General features: G+C 41.4%; 1 protein-coding gene across 15 annotated transcripts in view; it reads left to right on the plus strand.

The window, feature by feature from the left end:
* The window catches only part of rap1gapa (RAP1 GTPase activating protein a), a 566513-nt gene extending 550208 nt beyond the window's left edge, over nt 1–16305 (plus strand). For 14 of the 15 annotated variants that reach the window (XM_043676342.1, XM_043676343.1, XM_043676331.1 and 11 more), the window contains 2 exons: nt 1212–1306; nt 15858–16305. In XM_043676342.1, the coding sequence (XP_043532277.1) occupies nt 1212–1306; nt 15858–15968 (206 nt within the window). In that variant the 3' untranslated portion in view covers nt 15969–16305. Of the gene's footprint in view, nt 1–1211; nt 1307–9387; nt 9427–15857 lie in introns of all 15 variants that reach the window. The other variant, XM_043676336.1, reaches the window with a different exon arrangement.
* Nucleotides 16306–22283: the final 5978 nt, after the last annotated feature.

Below are 22283 nucleotides of genomic sequence, written 5' to 3' on the forward strand. Positions count from 1 at the left end.
GACCTCTCCGCCCCCACCCCAGTCTGACCTATCACCCTCACCTTGACCTCTTTCCACCTATCACATTTCCGACACCCCTCCCCTAAGTCCCTCCTCCCTACCTTTTATCTTAGCCTGCTGGACAAACGTTCCTCATTCCTGAAGAAGGGCTTATGCCCGAAACGTCGATTCTCCTGTTCCCTAGATGCTGCCTGACCTGCTGCGCTTTTCCAGCAACACATTTTCAGCTCACCATTAATCTGGGTTTCTATTGGACAGAGACATGCAGGACCAATCGTCCTGCCTGGCACTGAAGGGGCCAGTTAGTGTGGGAACCTCGCACTGAGGCAGAACTGCAGAGAAATCTGTGATTAACACTTTGTAAACTCTCAAACTAAACTCTTGCGGAACTTTGGTTGAAATGTTTCTGGGGAAGAGGTGAGGGGGTTAGGATGCAGGAAATGGATTATAATTGGGGAACCCTTTCAGACTGGGAGGCTAAACCAATCACCTATCATTTTTGAAATGTTGTTTCCTTTCCAACAACCAATCAGATTGACAGGTTGATCACTGGCCGAGGCAGAGGGTCAGGGTCCATAGTTTCAGGGGAGATTGTGGAATATGGTGGATTGGGAGGTACCGGGAGGTGGAGGAGACCGTGGGACAGATGGAGGGCAAATGGGATGACAAATGATTGACAGGAACCTTGGGGTGGGGTGGATCTGGGACAGGGCGATGTCTGATTGTCCCTTTGAAGACTGGCCATGATCAGCAGGAGGTTGGCTCATAGGGTCAAGCGGGAGATTCTCGAAGGCAGCAGGAAGATTCTTGTGTTCCTCCCGATGGCATTCTGAATAAGTCTATCTGTGTCCTTTAGGAAACAGATTGATGAGATCCCAGAGCTCAGCAAGTGACTGAATCAGACTTTCCTCCTGGTTCTTTTACACAATTCGTTTCTACAACTGTTTTCAATAAACCACGCAAATTAACTTGGAAAATTATAAATGCTGACAACTTTGAAAAGAAAGTCTAAAAACAATAAACAATGAAAGTTTTTGCGAACATTTTCCTGTCAGAATGATCCTTAGTTTGAAAGTTGCCTAAGCTTCAAACACTTGACACTTCAAACACAATGTCAAGTGTGCGTCCTCTAAACAAGTTTGGAACTTTACGGGTTTTTTTAATGTTTAGTCATGCACATACAAGTCTTGTCAACTCTTTGATATGTGTAGGTGGCCCACGTCTGGATGCTAACCGAGCTGGTGACTTACCGAGACCAGAGATCAAAATTAAACTCGAGAGAACTGAGCAGCAGAAACCCAATCAGGTAAGAAAATGTCACAGTTCATTTTGTTTCTGGTGTGATTTTAATTGTGTTTACCACATTTGTCCAGTCTGTGCTTGTCCACTCTGTGCTTGTACAAATTGTGGATTCTGGGCCTTATGTTTATTGTCAGTTTTGTTCTGTTCAATATTAATTTTGTGTGAAAGCCCTTTTTATTCTGATAGAAGTAAAATTTGGCAACCTTTCATAATTTTTACGTGTGTGTGCTAAAGTTTTTTGTTCAATGTGTTATTTTCCCAGCCAAGTAGAACATGAAATATAAGAAATGATACCAGGTATGCTGCAGGATTTTCAGGAGCTCCACCCCTTCTGCCATCCCTGAAAAATTAACAATTAATTCATTAAAAAAATAGACTTATCAAACCTTCAACATATACACTCCTACAACACAACTTTACATTAACTTTCCACACTAGTGAAGAAAGAAAAATTGAGAGAATTTTGGTTATTAAGAGTGTGAAGTCCTACTTATTTTGCACTGAACATTGTCAGTTGTAAAGAAACATTAGTGTGGCCATACCAAAAGAGGAGTGTGATTAACTGGATGTTTCTTTCTGAAAGCTTCTTTTTCACTCACTAGATGTGGGGGTCACTGACTAGACGAGCATTTATTGTCCATCTCTAATTGCCAGAGGGCAGTTAAGAGTACATAACATTTCTGGGGTCTGGAGTCACATGTAATCCAGTCCAAGGTAAATTTCCTTCCCTAAAGGACATTAGAGACCAGATGGGTTTATCCTTACAGTCAGCAACAGTTTCATTGACAACATGAGGTTTTTAATTCCAGATTATTTTTGAATTCAAATTCCACCATCTGCTGCAGCAGGATTTAAACCCAGGTGCCCAGAACATTACTTGGGTTTCTAGATTAATAGTCTAGCAGTAATTCTATTAGGCTGTCATCTACATCTGTTCTAGATGCTATAGGTCAAATAGTTTCCTTCTGCAGTAAACACTCAGAGACCAGACAATATTTGACAACAATAAATGCTGAAGATCACAGCATGTCAGGCAGCATCCATGGGATTGTTCATGTCAGGCAGCACCCAAGGGATTGTTCTTGTCAGGCAGCATCCATAGGCTTGTTCTTGTCAGGCAGCACCCATAGGCTTGTTCATGTCAGGCAGCATCCATAGGCTTGTTCTTGTCAGGCCGCATCCATAGGCTTGTTCTTGTCAGGCAGCATCCATAGGCTTGTTCATGTCAGGCAGCATCCATCGGCTTGTTCTCTGCTTGACCCATGGTAATCTCCAGCATTTTTAGTTTTCAGTTCAGATCCCAGCATTTGCAGTAATTTGCTCCTAATACCCAGAGGCAGATGCTGTGTAATGCTTATGTCATGTGGGTTGTGATGACCAACAGTGTCCAAGCAGAACAAACTCAGTTTATTTTTACAACTTGTTACTCTGGGACCGCCAACCTGTTTCCATTGTGAATGGTGAATTCTAGCAAACTATTTCAACACACAAACAGATTTATGTTAGCCCAATACTCACTGCTAAATGAACCTGGAATCTTATACTCAGCAAGGCTCAGTTACAGAGTGGAGATGGAATTCATTAGCCACGCGCTGGGGAAGTTCATTTTTCAGATTTCTTTACATAATTCCTCTGTACATACACTTTAGAATGGGTGTGTGTGTAACACAAGATGTATGGACAAAGAAGTCGTATTTACTAATGAATAGAAACCCTACGGTGTGCGAGCTGGCCATTCGGCCCATCAAGCCCGAACAGCATCCCACCCCCTACCCTATTCTACTCTGTCCTGGCAACCCTGCATTTCCAAGGTTAATCCACCTAATTTACACATCCCTGAACACTATGGTCAATTTAGCATGGCCAATCCACCTAACCTGCACACCTTTGGACAGTGGGAGGAAACAGGAGCACCCAGAGGGGTGCCCATGCAGACACAGGGAAAATGTTTAAACTCCACACAGACAGTCACCCGAGGGTAGGATTGAACCCGGGTCCCTAGTGCTGTGAGGTATCAGTGCTGACCTCTGAGCCACCATGCCACCCTAGAATACAACATCAGCAAATGTACATCTAGTTTAATTGTTCCTGCACAACCAAAGAATGTTGGAACTGAGGAAAATTTGGGATAATAAAGCTTTAAATATTTGATTGGCATTTAATTAGAAGGCAAGTATAAACAATAATCAATTATTTTATTGTATATGCCAAAATATGTTGTTTCTTACAAACCCATGCATTCAGCATGTTATCACACACAGTGTATGTTCATGTATGAATTCAACACTTCCATCTATGTAAAAAAGTGTCAATTGGGGATTTTATTTGATCATTATAATTCTCTTCCTATATCAGTCTTAAAACACATTGCAGGTGTGAACTGCTGATGGTTTGTTTTCTCCCGGAATAATTACCATCATTATTCAGTTTCAAATTGATGAAGTTATTTTACACTTTGCTTTTCAAGTGCACACAAGTTTAAGAATAGTTTTTACTGAACTAAGGTGTAGAAAAGCTGATATTCATGAGCTTGTGAGACAATCTGCTTTTATTAACAAAGAATTTCAGTTGTAACGTGTTGACTGGCTCATTGTGACCATTCTTGGTGTGTGACTTTAGAATTCAACTGAGTGTTGTACCTTTCAGAGAATTTCTGTGTCTGCTTAGAGCTGGTAGCATATTTGGTCAGTCCTGGCTGTTACATAAAGTTTAAATGTTCCAATTCTGATTACTTAGATTACCAATAACCTGTATAAGTAGGTTATGTGTAAATGAGTGTGAATACACAATAATTTGCATTCATTTTAAAACATTAAAAAGACTGACATCTGTGGCACAACAGCAGGAGTAGGCCATTCAGCCCTTCAAGCCTATTCCCCATACCCTGTGGTCCCTTTAGGCTTGAGAATTAATCTAACTCCTTCCTGAAAACATTTATTATTTTCACCTCATCCCTTTGCTGTAGTAGAGAATTCCACAGGCTTCCCATTCTCTGGGTAAAGACAATTCTCCTCAGCTCAGTCCTATCTGATCAAACTGTCCAGCTGGAAATTGGTCAAAGCTGATCTCAGTAGCTCTAGCTGTGAACAGAGATGGAAATGTGTTGCTGGAAAAGCGCAGCAGGTCAGGCAGCATCTAGGGAACAGGAGAATCGACATTTCGGGCATTAGCCCTTCTTCTTCCTGAAGAAGGGCTAATGCCCGAAACGTCGATTCTTCTGTTCCCTGGATGCTGCCTGACCTGCTGCGCTTTTCCAGCAACACATTTCCATCTCTGATCTCCAGCATCTGCAGACCTCACTTTCTCCTCCTAGCTGTGAACAGAAACATTTAATGATTGTGAGATGTAGAAAACAGAAATGAGAGAGAAAAATTGTACTTAACATTGATCAAATTAATATGGAGAAAACATGTCAACATTCTAATGGTGCATCACCCAAACAACCATAGAATGATGGCAGCCCCACTTCAGGCTCATACTTTGAGTCACAATCTTTTCCGCAGAATCTGAGACATCTCAAAAAAAGATTTTGTAACAAATTTGAGACAAACAAAATACAAACTTGCCTTCAACAGAGTTCTCCATTCAGTTGTCTGGCGTTGGAGCTTGATGCAGTCTAGCGTAGTCCAGGATCTCTCGTGGTCCGCAGAGAAGGGGGACTGTGTAGAAGCCATTGCCCACTTTCACAATGACTCCAAAATGTAAAGGTCTTGATGTCACTTTCACACCCACAGACAGAAGCTACTGAAGGGTTAAAGTACCAGGTGGGTGTGGGGGTAGGGTACCAGTGGGTGTAGGGGTAGGGTACCAGGTGGGTGTAGGGGGTAGGGTACCAGGTGGGTGTAGGGGGTAGGGTAGCAGGTGGGTGTGGGGCTAGGGTACCAGGTTTGTGTGGGGTAGGGTACCAGGTGGCTGTAGGGGTAAGGTACCAGGTGGGTGTGGGGCTAGGGTACCAGGGTTCGTGTTGGGTTAGATTAGCAGGTGGGTGTGGGGCTAGGGTACCAGGTGGGTATGAGGCTAGAGTAGCAGATGGGTATTGTGATTTGGTACTAGGTGGGTGTGGGGCCAAAGTATCAGGTGGGCATGGTGATTGGGTATCAGGTGGGTGTGGGGCTAGAGTACCAGGGGATGTAGGGTTGGCTGCCAGCTGGGTGGGGCTAGGGTACCAGGTGGGTATGAGGCTAGGGTACCAGGGGATGTGGGGCTAGAGTACCAAGTGAGTGTAGGGCTAGGTGCCAGGTTGGTGAGAGTGTGGCTTGAAGTGGGTAGAATGGGTCCAATTGGGAGGTGGTCCTGGGGATTTTGGAGTCCAATAGGGAATCGAGGGGAGTTGAAGATCAGGTCCAAAGGATGGGGGTCTGATCTGGGAAAGGGAATGGGAAATTGAGTATTGGGTTCAGTTGGGTAGGCTATGAGGTTGGGTAAGGCTGAGCTGCATGGGGTTGAGTCAGGGATCAGAAGGTGGGCACCCTTCGTGTGGGGGAGTGGCGGGGGCAGAGTTAGTGGATGGCAAGGTAGGATCAGTTTAATGGTTATGTAGGAGTTTAAGCAGGTTCGGATCCCTGGAAACATCTGCTGGTTAACTGTTGAGTGAAGTTAGATTGAACTCTCCGAGGTCTCTAACTCAGAGTTTCTGATCTCTAAACCACTGGGTAATCACCTATTGTGAGTTTAACCTTCCAGGCAGTTTCTGAGGAATATCTAAACATCCACGTGGCCACGAGATATAACTCCTGTCGAAGCTGTCTCAACAACAAGCAGTATGTCAGAACATCGGTTTTCACATTTTGGGTGTCATTTCCTCAAAACCAAAACCAAGAATCTTAGCAGAAAGATGTCATTCCTCTGTAGTTAATGTCTGGCTGATAAATGGCTAAATTTATTGTTTTTCAAATCAACATATTCAGCGATGTCCTCTGCAGCAGGTGGGACTCAAACCTGGGCCTCCTTGCTCAAGGTTAGGGACACTACCACTGCTCCACTAATGCCCTAAATGATTAAATTAGTTAAGAGATTATGGAATTTATTAGTACTTTTGGATATTACTGAAGGATTGATTGTTCAAAACCTCTTGGGGTGGTACTCTCTCTGAGTGGTAGTGTCCCTACACCTAGACCAGGAGGCCTAAGTTCAAATTCTGCTTGCTGTAGAAGTGTGTACTAACATCTCTGAACAGGTAGATTAGAAAAATAAGTTCAGTTAAAAAAGAATATAGTAGTGGGAGTTGTTAAGACACAATTCGGTGATAAGCAGGTGGGACTTGGACTGGGCCACACAGCCTCTAATAACCATAGTAACAATATCTATCTTGTTAATTTGCACCTGATTGCTACCATGTAATAAATGATATTGTGTTTAATAGAACAGTATAACACTGTAGGGCCCTTCAGCCCTAATGATGCTGTGCCAAGCATTTATCTGAATCTAAGATCACCCTAACCTACACCTCCCTCAATTTACTGCCGTCCATGTGCTTGTCCAACAGTCGCTTAAATGTTCCTAATGTCTCTGACTCGACTACCACCGCTGGCACCACCACACACCCATCACTCTCTGCGTAAAGTACCTACCTCTGACATCTCTATACCTTCCTCCAATCACCTTAAAATTATGACCCCTCATGACAGCCATTTCTGCCCTGGGGAAAAGTCTCTGGCTATCTACTCTCTCTATGTCCCTCATTACCTTGTACACCTCTACCAAGTCACCTGTCTTTCTCCTTCTCTCCAGTGTGAAAAGTCCTAGCTCACTCAACCTTTCTTCATAAGACATACCCTCCAATCCAGGCAGCATCCTGGTAAATCTCCTCTGCACCCTCTCTAAAGCATCTGCATCCTTCCTATAATGAGGTGACAGAACTGGACACCATATTCCAAGTGTGGTCTAATCAGAGTTTTTTAGAGGTGCAGTAAAACCTCACAGCTCTTAAACTCAATCCCCCTGTTAATGAAAGCCAAAACACCATACACCTTCATAACAACCCTATCAACTTGGGTGGCAACTTTGAAAGATCTATGTACATGGAGCCCAAGATCCCACTGTTTCTCCACACTGCCAAGAATCCTGTCTTTCACCCTGTATTCCACATTCATCACCTTACTAGGTAACATCATCAGTGAGCCTCTGGATGAAGGACAGACTCAGAACAACAAGCCATAGCCATTAGACAGTGACAAACACAAAAAATGAAAAAAATAGACCTGCAGGAAAAAACTAGACAAACTTACACAAAATAACAACACAGACATCTGACCAACCTTTAACAGATGTTGAAAAGGCCATCTTAGTAAGAGGATTAAATTACAACTTCCAGGAGGATTAAATTACAACTTCCAGGATGTGGACAAGAAAGATTTCTTAGCAGCCTTAGAAACCACACTGAAAGACACCCAACTCACAGAAGAAACCCAGCAAACTATCAGACAGACAGTCAGACCAACATTAAGCAGGAAAAAGGAAGGAAACACACTCAATACACAAGAAAGTAAAGTACTAAAAAGACTAAAAAAAATGGTGATCCTATCTGCAGACAAAGGATGCTTGACAGTCATTTTAAATCAAAGACTACATTGAGAAAGCGAATGCACTACTTGTAGAAACCAACAATTACCAACAAGTGGCAGTAGACCTGACCCCACAACTAGATAACTGAATCACAGCCATACTCAAAAAAACTTCAGAAATCTGTAGAAATAAATAAAACTGACTTCTAGAAAATGAAACCTGATGGATCCAACACACCACGCTTTTATGGATTTCCCAAAATTCACAAACCAGGAGCCCCCTCAGACCTATAGTCTCGCTACCTGGAACATCAACTTGCAGATTGGCCAAGGCGCTGTGGCTTCATCCAGAGGCCCACTGATAATGTTCCTAATAGGGTGACGAAATGTCTGAAAACGAACCTTTCAGCCCAGTGAGCAAATCTATATCCAGAACCTCAACCTGAGCCACAAATCTTCTCAAAACTCGCCAAAAGAAAGTTGTCTTGCTTTCAGTCTCACCAACTGACTTGAAATTGAGTAGCATCAATAAGTCTTTAATTGGAGACAGTGTAATAATGTTGACATGCAATTGATGACTCTTCCAGTCGTCTGAATCTCAGACAATGCTCTCAGCTGGATCATTCCATCAATGCCTCCACCTGCCTGTTGCTGCAGTCAAGCCCATTGCTGTAGTGACCAACCGAGCACAAGAAACAGTTATCAAGGTGTACAGAATAATCAGGGCCTTGGGCCAGCATTGAAAACAAATCAATAGAATGAAAAACTGGTGTACAGCTCTGAATAAATTTGTGTTACAGAAAACTGGAGAAAGCTGAGTAGAACTGTGAGGCAAAGGGACAATGGGATGAAAGGATAGAAATTTGATCTTCCTTGTGATGTGTTTCCATATGCTGTGAACTCACTCTGAAATTATGGGGCCTATTTTGTGATTTTCTCCCTCCTTTCACACAGACTATTTTGATTCATGGGTGCATGGGATATTTGCCCTCATTTGTGAAAAGGAAACATACAATTAAAGAGGGCACAGTGCCAATGTAGAAAAAGAGCATTAAATAGCATTGAATGAGTCATTTTGTTTTGTGCTTTTAATCATATCAGAGTGCATTGAAAAAGGATCACATTAGAATGAAAGAAAAAATCCATGTAGTGTAATAAAGAAAAGGCACATCTGTGCAAGAGGAAAAGAAAACTTTTGACATTTTTAAACATGAAATGTTCGACAGAAAGCACTAGATTTGCAATAAGTATTCACAATGTTTTAAAACTAAAGGACAACAGTTTGCAATTCCAGTTATTGAAGGTTCTTAAAGAAAGCAGCTACAATGCTGCTGTTTTGAATCTTTTAAAGTTTTTTCAACTATTTGCCTTTTTCTTAGCAATCTGTTATTCAAACACTCTTTCTGTTATGTGTCAAATGTAAGCTTTCTCTGCATGTGGGGTGATTATTTGCAGCTTATATGTAGCATTTGTACCCGAATGTCATTCAAATGTTTGATCAACTTTTACCTTAGGAATTGGAATTAAAGGCTTTTTTTTCTTTAGACTGAAATTAGATGCATTTAATGTAACTTTTTTGCAGCAAGATCTGGAGAATTAATATTGAAGCAGTTTAACAAAGGTAAGTTTGGAACTGGATTAAATTTTTTGTTTTATTTAAATTCCAACACTCTCTAAACTAACAAGTCTAATTTAGTGACTTTGTTTAATTTGTATGCCTTTGGCTAAATACTTTGTGCTGTCTAATAGTGAGTGGTCTGTCTCTGTCAATCACATGTTAGAATTTGACAATTTTCACAGGTGACTGCTGAGAAATTCTAAATATGACACAGAACTGAAATTAGCATCTAATCTTTAATTGCTAATTTTCCCTAAAGGTGCTGAATTTTGGAAAAGCCAATCAGAGCAGGACTTATACACTTTGTGGTAAGGTCCTAGGGAGTGTTGCTGAACAAAGAAACCTTGGAGTGCAGGTTCATAGTTCCTTGAAAGTAAAGTTGCAGGTAGATAGGATAGTGAGGAAGGCTTGAATGTAGTCTGGAGTCTCTGTGGGATCAGTGGGTTCTGTAAGCAGGCACTGGGAGGGAGATGTGACTGCTTCAGGACGTGGCTGAAGAGCCAAGGGGATGCCCTGGAGAGTGCAGTGAGAAAGAGACTCACTGAGATCCTTGTTGAGGGAGGAGTAGAACTTCTTCAAGGTAGGCATCCTTGGAACAGGCTTCGCTGTGAGGTTATAATCAACTAGGAGAAAGTGAGAACTGCAGATGCTGGAGATCAGAATCGAAGAGTGTGGTGCTGGAAAAGCACAGCAGGTCAGGCAGCATCTGAGGAGCTGGAGAATCAACGTTTCAGGCATAAGCCCTTCATCAGGAAGCCCTTCCAGCACCACCCTCTTCGACTCTGATCTCCAGCATCTGCAGTTCTCACTTTCTCCTAGTGAAGAAGGCGTTTGGTATGCTTTCCTTTATTGGTCAGAGTATTGAGTACAAGAGTTGAGAGGTCATGTTGTGGCTGTACAGGACATTGGTTAGGCCACTTTTAGAATATTGCGTACAGTTCTAGTCTCCTTCCTATTGGAAGGATGTTGGGAAACTTGAAAGGGTTCAGAAAAGAATTACAAGGATGTTGCCAGGGTTGGAGGGTTTGAGCTATAGGGAGAGGTTGAATAGGCTGGGACTGTTTTCCCTGGAGTGTCGGAGGTTGAGAGATTTTATAAACCTTATAGAAGTTTATAAAATCATAAGGGCATGATAGGATAAATAATCAAGATCTTTTCCCTGGGGTTGGGGGTGTCCAGAACTAGACGGCATAGGATTGGGATGAGAGGGAGAAGATATAAAAGGGATACTAAGAGGCAAATTTTTCACACAGAGGGTGGTGTGCATGTGGAATGAGCTACCAGAGAAAATGGTGGAGGCTGGTACAATTACAGCATTTAAAAGGCATCTGGCTGGGTATATGAATAAGAATGGTTTAGAGGGATGTGGGCCAAATGCTGACAAATGGGACTAGATTAGGTTAGGAGATCTGGTCAGCATGGCTGAGTTGGTCTGAAGGATCTATTTCCATGCTGTTCATCTCTACTACTCTAATTCCAAACCAAGAGTGGTATATCTGAACAAAAGCAACTATAAAGCAGTTTAGCAAAGGTGCCTAAGGCAGCAAGATTCAAAGATATGATGATAGATTAGCAATGGCAAATGTATAGAATTAATTCATAATTTGCAGCAAGTATACATCCAATCACTTGGTAGCACAGAAGTTGAATGTTGCTGGAAAGACAGACACGTTGTTATAGCTTTTTATTAAATATAGATTTCTTTTAAAAGCCTCACAGGAAATGTGCGCCAAGTGTGGCTGATAACAGAAGCTAAAGATGATATTAGATTGCAAAATGAGCTTCAGCTTGTTGTCAAAAAGTGAGTAAAAGATTTTACAATCCAGCAAGATCTGACTAAGAAAGAGAATCTGATAAACAGAATATGAGAGTAAACAGGACAGTAAAGGCCTCTATAGGTTTACAAATAGCAAGTGAATAACACTTCCTTAGCGAGAGAAGAAATTTTAATGGGGAAGAAGAAAATGGCAAAAATATTAAACAATTGATTTGTGAGTTTTCATCATAGACACAAAAGAAGTTACAGGAGTACAGTAAAAGAATGGCATAATTGGGAACTTAATAGTATGGGAGATTTTATAATTGAACTAAAAGCCAAAGAGAAGTCCTGTAGAGCTGACAGTCATTACCTTAGGATTTGAAGAGAGAATGCGTTGGTTTGCATTTTCAAAATTCTCTAGATTCTAGAACAATCCAACTGACTAGAAAGTCATAAACCACAGCACTGCTGTTCAAGAAAGGAGGGAAAGAGACTACAGGGAACAGGACCAAAGGATGGAGAGAGAAACAGAGATAACTGATCAGTTCCTCCAGTATTTGATGGTTTTGTTTAGATTTTGAACATTCACAGTATTTTATTTTTACTTAGCTATTGGTCAGTTAGCCAGTAGATTTATAAGAGTTTTGCAGCACACAGAGAGGCACTTTAGCCCATCATGTCTGCGCCATCCATTCAAATCCCATTTTCCAGCACTGTCCACTTGTTGGAGTTATACTTGGCACATAGGCAGATGGTTGTTGGAAGTCAGTCATCTCAGCACCAGGACATCTCTACAGCACTCCAAAACTAGTGTTTTCAACTAAACCCGTTGGACTATAACCTGGTGTCATGTGATTTTTGACAGACTTCCTCAGGTTAATGTAGTGTCCTAGACTCAGCCATCTTCAACAACTTCATCTTCCCTCCATCATGAGATCAGATGTGGGGATGTTCATAATGTTCTGCACCATTTGATCTCCCCAGAAACTGAAGCAGTCCATACCCAAATGCAGCAAGATCTGGACTGTATCCAGGCTTGGCCTGTTAATCAGCAGTAATTTTCACACCACACAGGTGCCATGCAATAACTATCTCCAATAAGAGAGAACTTAACCATCTCTGCTTGACATTCAATTATATTGTCATCACTGAATTCCCCCAATATCAGTATTCTGGTGATGTGGAGGAATGGGTTACCCTTGAGCAGTAAATAACTGGACTTGCCATAAAAATACAGTGGCTATGAGGAACCTGAGGAATCAAACTGGACCCAAAACATTGACTCTGCTTTCTATCCACAAATGCTGTCAGACCTGATGAGTTTTTCAGTATTTTCTGTTTTTTTTCCCAAACATGATTTTTCTTGACTGGGATCCAGTGTAGATCAGGAAGCAGAAGGATAACAGGAGAATGAGACTTACTGCGAGTTAGGGCATGGCATCAATGTTTTGGATAACGTCATATTTGAGGAATGTCGAAAGTGGGAGCAGTGTATTGGAAACAGTTAGCAAGGAATAGTTGTGGGCTTAAGCAACAGATGAGCTGAAACAGGGTTGGAGTTGAGCGAGATTGCAGGATTGTGATCAGGAGTTCATCTCTGAGTGAGGTACGACACACAAGTAGCAGTTTCTATTGCTGGTTTGTACCAGGGAGAGGGAGTGATGTAGTAGCGCCAGTCTAAGGATATTTCTCAAGATTTAATCAGAGGAAATTTCAGACAAGGAGTCTGGCAGGAGAGGAGGAGAGAGGGAGGAGAGATGAGGCAGGATGGACATTAGGGGGTATTCATTCAAACTGCATCAATTACCTGGCCCGTTTGTCTCTTTGCACTCTGATCCCCCAGGCACACTCCCCGCCCTACCCCCAGGTACACTGCTCCCTACCCAGCTGCACATTACCCTCAGGGTACCTGACCTCACACTTTGTTTAAGACTCTCATTATTTGACAGAAACTGTCAAAGTGTTTGTCTGTGAATGTGGTCACTTACATTTCCGAGTACAGCTGCTGTTGGCTGTGAGAAAGGTGCTGGATCTCCTGTGCAGCTCTGCGCCCATAGGAGCTGTCAGAATGAACGTTCTGAAGCCTCCTGACTGGAACCTCCTGAACACAGAGCACTTTCCAATCATAAAATGGACTTTTTGTGAGATTGTCACTGTTCAGAAAATCTGAGTTTAGATGGAATTTAAAAATACAGAGGATAATCCACCACTGTTTGGAAAGCTGCGTTGCAGCGTCAATGAGAAATGTTTTTCTCATACTTAAGGAAGTTTGTGAGTGCACCTGAATGTGACAGCATCACGTGATATTGTTGTTGAGTTGTTTTCCTGAAGAGAACACATTTTGCAAACCCAGTGGACATCAGATATCGGTGCAATGTCTAACAATTAACTTGTGTGCTTTAGCAATTACACTCTCACAGCCATTTATTAATGATTATGCTCTTACACCTGCACACTACCTAATTTCTCTCATTTGATTCCGCTGTCAAAGTTGTTGCTACAGTGAAACCTGTATAAACAGCCTCCTACAAAAAAGAAAATGGTCACCAATCGACATAGCCAAATAACTTGGTTTAAATTTCTCAAGGAGCATTGAATCTCAACTCTCTGGCAAATGACAAATCTGACAGTTTTTAATGCACCAAACTGTTTGACAACTGCTATCATGGAATTGAGAATTTGGTTGCAGCAGGGCTTCTTGTGAAAGAAGCGGTTTTTGGAGACTGGGGCCTGCGAACTCACTTTTCATTGAGGAGGAGCACTGGCTCTTTCTGATGTTGGATTCCTAATTTCAGCACTTTCCCAGCTGCTGTGCATGCTGGGTAAAAAGCTCCACATTTTACTGGCAAATATTTCACTTGTAAAAATAAGGACAACTAAAGTGAGAATGTTTGTCCTGATTTAGTCCCAATTTACAGATTTCACTGCATTCTCCATCATTATTTCAAGGTGTTATGCTCTCATTTTAAGCAAATTCCTGTAACAATTATTACAAAATTGCCAGTACATCAATTGACAAAGATCAGGGGGCAAACTATCCTCTCATAACAAGATGGTTGTGGTTGTTGGAGGTCAGTCATCTCAGCTCCAGGACATCTCTGCAGGAGTTCCTCAGGGGAATATCCTAGGCCCAACCATCTTCAGCTGCTTCATCAATGACCTTCCATCCATCATGAGGTCAGAGTGGGGATGTTCACCAATGTTCAGCATCATTCACAACTCCTCAGATACTGAAACAGCCCATGTTCAAATGCAACAAGATCTGGACAATATTCAGGTTTTGGCTGACAAGTGACAAGTAACATTTGCACCACACAAATGCCAGGCAATGATCATCTCCAATCACAGAGAATCTAATCTTTATCCCATGACATTCAATGTCAACATCATCACTCCATTGACTAATAAATGAACTGCTCCAGCCACAAAAATACTGTTCCTGTAGGAACAAGTCAGAAGCCAGGATTTCTGCATCAAGTAACTCACCATCTGACTCCCCAAAAGCCTGTCCCCTATCGACAGCTGCGTGAATGAATGCAGTCCCAACAAAACTCAAGACGTTTGACACCATCCAGTACAAAGCAGCCACTTGATTGGCACCACATCCACTTTCTCCCCATGACCCTTGGTTCCCTTGAAACTCAAGAATCTCTCAGTCTTGATTCCTTCAAACTGTAGGTCAACTTTCCAATAGCATTGGGATTACTTCTTGTTCATGTGCACTTGCTTCTAGTGCTTTATCTACCCAAAGATCCAAATCGCTTTACTGTCTTACAATTCGTAATCTCTGAGCCTGAGAAAATAATCTTCATCAATTTGGGGCCTAAGTAATTGATTTCTTGTTTTCACACAATGGACTCCACAATGGACTCCACATGCTACAGTTAAACAAAAAACTTGGAAGAACTGTGATGCTGTAAATCAGAAACAGAAACGGTAGTTGCTGGAAAAGCTCAGTTCTGAGGATGGATCACTCGACCTGATACATTAGCTCTGATTTCTCTCCACAGATGCTGCCAGACCTGCTGAGCTTTTCCAGTAATTTCTGTTTTTGTTAATTACTTATTTAGTTTGCCTGTACCACTTTGGTTTTTGCTCCTGTCCTTCCTAACACTGTGTCATAAGCGAACCCAGATAAACAATCTCAGTTCCATGTTAGTAATATTTCTGTTGAAATACTGAAGAGCAGGGTGGAGACCCTGAGAAATGTCACTTGCTACAATCTGTGAATCAGAGAACATTCACTTTCACCTCATCCCCTTCACCTACTCCATCCCAACCAATTACTAACCCAAACACATTACTGATTTGATTTTCAAGATTAAATGAAAAGATCTCTTGTGGAGCTTTGTGCAGTGGATTTATTCGATAAACATGTGATATCCAAAGCATACAAAGCAAGATTAGAGAATTGAAAAGGTTGGAGTGTTGGGACTACCCCTAATTTGAGAAAGAAGAGTGAAAATATTTATGGGTAAGAAGATTGAAAGATACAACATATCTTAAGTGCAGGAATGACAGACTCTCACTTTTTATTGATCAGGAATTTGTTTTCAAAGAGAAATTCTCCATGTGCCTCCAAGTCTTCCCAACCCGTATTCAGTGTCCATGATTGGGTTTGTATTAGCGTGACCCAGTGATGTTGAGAATAATCTTCGCGCTTTTGATTTTGTAGAATTACCAAAAAAGACACAAGCTCATGGAGTTGAGGAGAACCCGAAAGTTTGCCACAAATGAAGATGACGCCTTACACTCTAAAGGAAGCCAGCCGAAACCAGGACTGTAAACATGAAGAATTTATTTGGAATTTAGAAATATATTCTCAAACTGCATTGCACTTTGATGGAGATTCAGTTTTAACTGCCTCTATGTAGAAACTATTGTGATTGTCTAATTTTTGTGTTTTGGTGTTAATATTGTCATTGGACATAGTGTAAAAGCACAAATGGTGAAGTGAGTGGAGCATGATCAACACTGTCAAACACTGCATTAGGCCTATTTATGGATTGTTGCTGTGTTTTGGTGATTATTTGCTGCAGCTGGCTAGATATCATCACTGTTGAATGGAAAAAATGTAAATATGCTTTTGTAAATAATGCCAAATAAAAATCTTAAATGTTACAACCAAATTGATCTAAACTGCTTTTTTTATAAACATTGGACCCCCAACTGTACATAAGGGGGTTAGGAAGATTAATCTCCAATACTGGCTCTTGTTAAAGTCACCCACAAAGATTTGAGAGACACTTTAAGTAATGTTTCTGCCTAAATAATTGTGTTCTGTTTTGTTGAAACCTTCCATTGCAAGCCACCAGTTGTACAAACAATCAGAGCTATTTCTCCCGCTTCTGTTCAGTTTGTCAGGAGTACTACAGCAGGCCGAGGGACTAAGACGTGAGCGTGAGAGAATGCTCTGATATTGAAATGACAAGTAACTGGAAGCTCAGGGTCATGTTTGTGGACTGAGTGAAGATGTTCTTCAAAGCAATTATTCAATATGGATTTGATGTCCCAAATAAAGAAACTTAAAAATTCAATCATGACGAGATAAGCCAGCCAAACACTTGCGATCCTTGCTTTGTGAGTAATAATGGACTAAGTTATAATTTTAGAAGATTGAAAGGTGACTTAATTGAAATTTATAATATTCTTAAAGAGTTAGCTCAAGCCAGAAAGGACAGTTGCTGTGACTGGCTTAGGCCAGAGTCAGGGGAGAGTAGAACTAGCGTCAGGATTGGGGGCATTTCATTTAATACTGAGAGGGGGAGAGAAATGTCTTCACTCCAAGGAGGAGGGGTAAAGCTTGGGAATTCTTGACCCCAGCGTCTGTGGAAGCTCAGTCATTGAGTATGTTCAAGACCGAGATCATTATTTATCAGTCAAATAACATCAAGGAATAGGGGAACAGTACAAGGAAATGGCATTGAGTTGGATAACCAGCCATGATATAAAATTGGTACAGTGGCCTTCAGGGGCTGAATGGCCTCCTGCTCCTATCCGAGAAGTGCAAGTCAATCATTTGTTCACCTGGGCAGAGAGTTTGGGGTTTGGATGCAATGAGATAAGAGAATGTAATCAGGAGGAGTCATATCTATTGTGATTATATGGGAAGTTGGCCCAGGAGTGGGATGAGATGTTGGAGTTAATCAAGGAGTGGAGCAAGCTGGTACAGAGGCAGTGGTTCATTTGGAATCTGATAAAGGGTTTTTCTCCACGTGCTTGGTGCTTCCAACAAAGCTTGCTTCATTTGGATCAGTCAAATCTAGGATTCCTATGAGTCAGTGAGAATATTTCCCCTCTTCAAGGATGTTTTGAAGACTTTCCTGAAGCCTTTTCCTTGCCTAGCTGGGATTTATTTTCCCTGGAGCATCAGAGGCTGAGGGGTGACCTTATAGAGGTTTAGAAAACCATGAGGAGAATGGGTTGGGTGAATAACCAAGATCTTTTTCCTGGGGTGAGGGATTTCAAAACTAGAGGCTTATGTACAGTCGTTCCTGATGCTTATGCCTGAAATGTCGATTCTCCTTCTCCTTGGATGCTGCCTGACCTGCTGTGCTTTTCCAGCAACACACTCTACATATATACAGTCATAGAGTCATTCAGCATAGAAACAGACTCTTCGGCCTAACTCATCCATGCTGACCAACTTTCCCAAACAGAACTAGTCCCACTTCTCTACATTTGGTCCAAATTGGTCTAAACTTTTCCTGTTCATATTCCACTCCAGATGCCTTTTAAATGTAGTAACTTTACCTGCATCCACCACTTCCTTTGGCAGCTCAATCCACGTATGAACCACTCTGTGGAAAAGTTGCCCCACAGGTCCCTTTTAAATCTTTCTCCTCTCATCTTAAATATATGTCCTCCCCCACTCCAGAAAAAAGGCCTTTGCTATTCACCTTATCTGTTCCCCTCATGATTTTATAAACCTCTCTAAGGTCACCCCTCAACCTCTTATGCTCCAGTCAAAAAGGTCCCAGCCTATCCAGCCTCTCTCCATTACTCAAACACTCCAATCCCGGTAACATCCTCGTAAATCTTTTTTGAACGTGCTCCAATTTAATAATATTCTTCCTACAGCAGAGTGACCGGTCCTGCACATAATACCCCCAGAGTGGCCTCAGCACTGTCCTGTAACGAAGGCATTTAGCACGCTTGCCTTCATTGCTCAGACCAGGAGTTGGGATGTCATGTTGTAAAACCGCAACATAATGTCCCAACTCCTGGTCTGAGCAATGAAGGAAGTGTATTAAATGCCATCCTGTCTACCCGTGACGCAGGTAGTTTTGAAAGAACTGTGTACCTAAATGCCTACATCTCTCTGTTCAACAATACTACCCAGGGCTTTCAATTAACTATGTAAATCCTGCCCTTGTTCGTTTTAACAAAATGGAAAAGTTCGCATTTATCCAAATTAAACTTCACCTGCCACTCCTCAGCTCATTGGCCTAATTGATCAAGATCCCATTGTAATCTATGATAACCTTCTTCACTGTCCGCAATACCATCAATTTTGACAACATACACAAACTTATTAACCGTGACTCCTAAATTCTCATCCAAATCATTTATATAAATGACAAACAGAAGTGGACCCAGCACTGATCCCTGTGGAACACCACTGGTCACAGGCCACCAGTCTGAACAACAACTCTCCAGCACTATTCTCTATCTCCTAACACCAAGCCAATTTTGTATGCAATTAGCAAGCTCATTCTGAATCCCATGTGATCTAACTTTACAAATCAGTCTATTATGTGGAACTTTGTCAAAGTCTTTACTAAAGTCCAGATAGACAACGTCTACCCGCTCTATCTTTTTGGTTATGTCCTCAAAAAACTCAATCAAATGTGAGACAGGGACCTGAGGGTTAATTTTTTTTCACTCAGGGCATGTGAAGTGAACTGCCTGAGGAAATGATAACATTTAAGAGACATTTGGACAGGTACGTGGATAAGAACATTTCAGAGGGATATGGGCCAAACGCAGGCAAATGGGACATGTTCGGGAACCATGGTTGGGGTGAATAAGGTGGACTGAAGGGGTTTTTTTTTCATGATGTATGACTCTTTGACTAGAGATAACACTTTGAGTCAAGTGACCCTTTCTCAGAAGAAAAGGTGTCATTGGACTCAAAACGTTAACTCTGTTTCTCTCCATAGTTGCTGGCAGAGCTGCTGAGTTTCTTCAGCAATTTGTGTTTTTGTTTCAGATCTCCAGCATCTGCAGTTCTTTGTTTTGCTTTACATTTTGTCAAAGTTTTTCATCTTGCACTCATCAGGACAATTCACAAGGGGAAAACAACATTGACACTGTATAAAGCAGAGGGCTGTATTAATGAGTGGGCTTTGATTGCCAGAGGTGTTGCCATGAAGGATCATTCGATGATGACTGACAGTTAGCGGCCAAGCTTTGGTTAAATTTGAATCAGGCAGGTTAATCAAAGGCCTTAAAAATGAATCACAGAATGGCTGTCCTCTGATTTGTTAAGTTGTGTATATTCTTTCTGTCTGCAAAGAACATGGCCATTGGTGTTAATACATGTAACTTCCATTAGTTACAATGCACTCACCGTGACCCTGCCTGAATAGGTTGTCAGTGAATGCTCAACAAATCATGTCCTTTTCCAGCAATCCTCAAGAACATTATGTGACTTAATTTGAAAATCAGAACTGTAGATTTTTCAGTTCTAATTCTAATTATCTTGGTAAAGGAGGAATCAGAACAGAACTGACCTTAAAAGGAGAATTTGGACTCTATTTTGACAAGGGAAGAGGGAATGTCTATCCGAGGTAGGCAGTTTGTAGGTGATCTTCCATACTATTTTACATATTCATACAGCGTAATCTCTCTAAAATTCCTCATAGAAACTATAGTCTGTCACAAAGGGAATACCGGCTTCAGTATTTCATGGCTCTTGGGCATGAACCTTACTGACAAATACCAAAAGAACCTGTAATCAGATCTACTAACTTAAAGGATTGTCAAAACTCAAGATAAATTAAAGTGATAAGTTAACTTGTGCTGAAGAGCCAATTACAACCGCGTTAAAATGTTTGCTTGATAATACTCTGCTGACATAGCATCCGCACAGTGTGGAAGCAGGCCATTCAGCCCACACCATGAAGACTACACCAAGCTCCCCCACCACACAAGAGAGCATCCCACCCAGATCCATCCCATGCCTGTAACCCTGCATTTTCCATGGTTAACCCACCTAGCCTGCACAACCCTGGACACTATGGGCAATTTAGCATGGCCAATCCACCCTAACCTACACATCTTTGGACTGTGGGAGGAAACCAGAGCATCAGAGGAAGTCCACACAGACACAGGGAAAATGTGCAAACTCCACACAGTTGCCTGAGGCTGGCATCAAACCTGAATCCCTGGTGCTGTGAGGCACCACTGAGTCACTGTACTGTCTCTATCTATTGTTATATACACACAAATATTCCTGATTATTTGTATTCTTTTTCTCTAAATTATGTCACATATTAATTAATCCCATTCTACTATGTAAAAATGCTGTCTGTGAATTTACTGATTCAAACACACAGTCTCTAAAAGCAGTCGCTAATAAGGTTCTATTTAAACACAACATGCCTGTTTATTGAAATGAAGCCTAGTTCCTGATAAAGGGACAGAGCTACTATTATCTCCATGGCCCTGGATAATACGTTTTCACAGGGATACACTCAAAACCGAATCTATACAAAACTGTGTACTCCCACAGAAATGTACACAGAAAATTAATATTTTATTTTCGAAGGGGATTAGCAAGTTATATAACCTGAAATCCCATTTTGAAAAGTTTCTTTGTAGTATTTAACCAGAACCCATGAAGGAATATTTAACAATCAGTGCTCCTTTCCCAGTCCAAAGCTAGTGCACTAAAGATAATCTACATATAGGCTGAATTCATCATGGTCATGGAGCCTGCAAGATGAGTTCATTGAGTATTATCGGAACTCTTTCTTAAAGCAGAATGTTTTCAAGTCAACCAGAGAGCAAGATATAGTAGAGCGGCCGGTAATGTGTAATGAGATAGGATTAATTAATGATCTCGTTGTAAGGACACTCTTAGGTAATAGCGATCATGATATAATTGCCTTTTATGTTCATTTTGAGGGAGAGAAGGTTGGACCAAAGTGCAGTGTTGTAAACTTTAATATCAGCAATAATGAGGGCATGGAGACAGAACTGGCTAAAGTGAACTGGGAAACTAAGTTAACAGATAGTTTGCTATTGAAGCAGTGGCAAACAGTTGAGGTGACACTTCAGAATATTCAGAACCGATCCACTCCAGTGAGAAAAGAAGTTTCAAAGTGAAGCAACCTGTTAGAAGATTGGACTGTCTTTCACACAGAGTGCGGTAAGTCCTGGAACACGCTACCAGGAGAGCTGATAGAAATAGAAATGATAGCAAAGTTTAAGACGTATTTAGACAAACACATGAATAGGTAGGGAATAGAGATATATGGACCACTGCAGGCAGATGGGATTAGTTTAAAATGGCATGGTGGTCAGCATGAACATGGTGGGCTGAAGGGCCTGTTCCTGTGCTGTACTGTTCTAATGTAGAGAATGGCAAAATGTGACGAAAAGATTAATAAGCAGGGAGGAATTAGAGTACATGAGAAAGCTAGATAGAAGTAGAAAAACAGATGCTGAGACTTTCCATGGGTATTTGGAAATGAAAAAGCTATGTAAAGTGAGCATTGGTCCTCCAGAGAATGAGTCTTGGGTTTTAATTTTGGGAACTAAGGCAAAAGTGGAAGAATTGAATAGATAGTTTGTAACTGCTTTCAATGAAGATACAAGTAACAGAAATAATTATGAATCACAACATGAAAGGGACGGAGGAACTTAACAATAACAAGCACCAGGTACTGGGAAAATTATTAAAATGGAAAGCTTATGCGTTTCCAGGTCCTGATGGAATCCATCCCAGGGCCCTGAAAGGAGTAGCTGCTGAAAATTAAATGCATTGGTCATGGACCTTAGATTTGGTGGAATTTAACCTTTAGTCTGAGGGGAAGGACAGTGGGTTGAAAATGAGCTGGGTTTAGCAGGAGTTTAGCAGCAAAGACAGTTAGGT

The sequence above is a fragment of the Chiloscyllium plagiosum genome, chromosome 34 (assembly GCF_004010195.1).
Source record: "Chiloscyllium plagiosum isolate BGI_BamShark_2017 chromosome 34, ASM401019v2, whole genome shotgun sequence".
Taxonomy (NCBI): Eukaryota; Metazoa; Chordata; class Chondrichthyes; order Orectolobiformes; family Hemiscylliidae; genus Chiloscyllium; species Chiloscyllium plagiosum.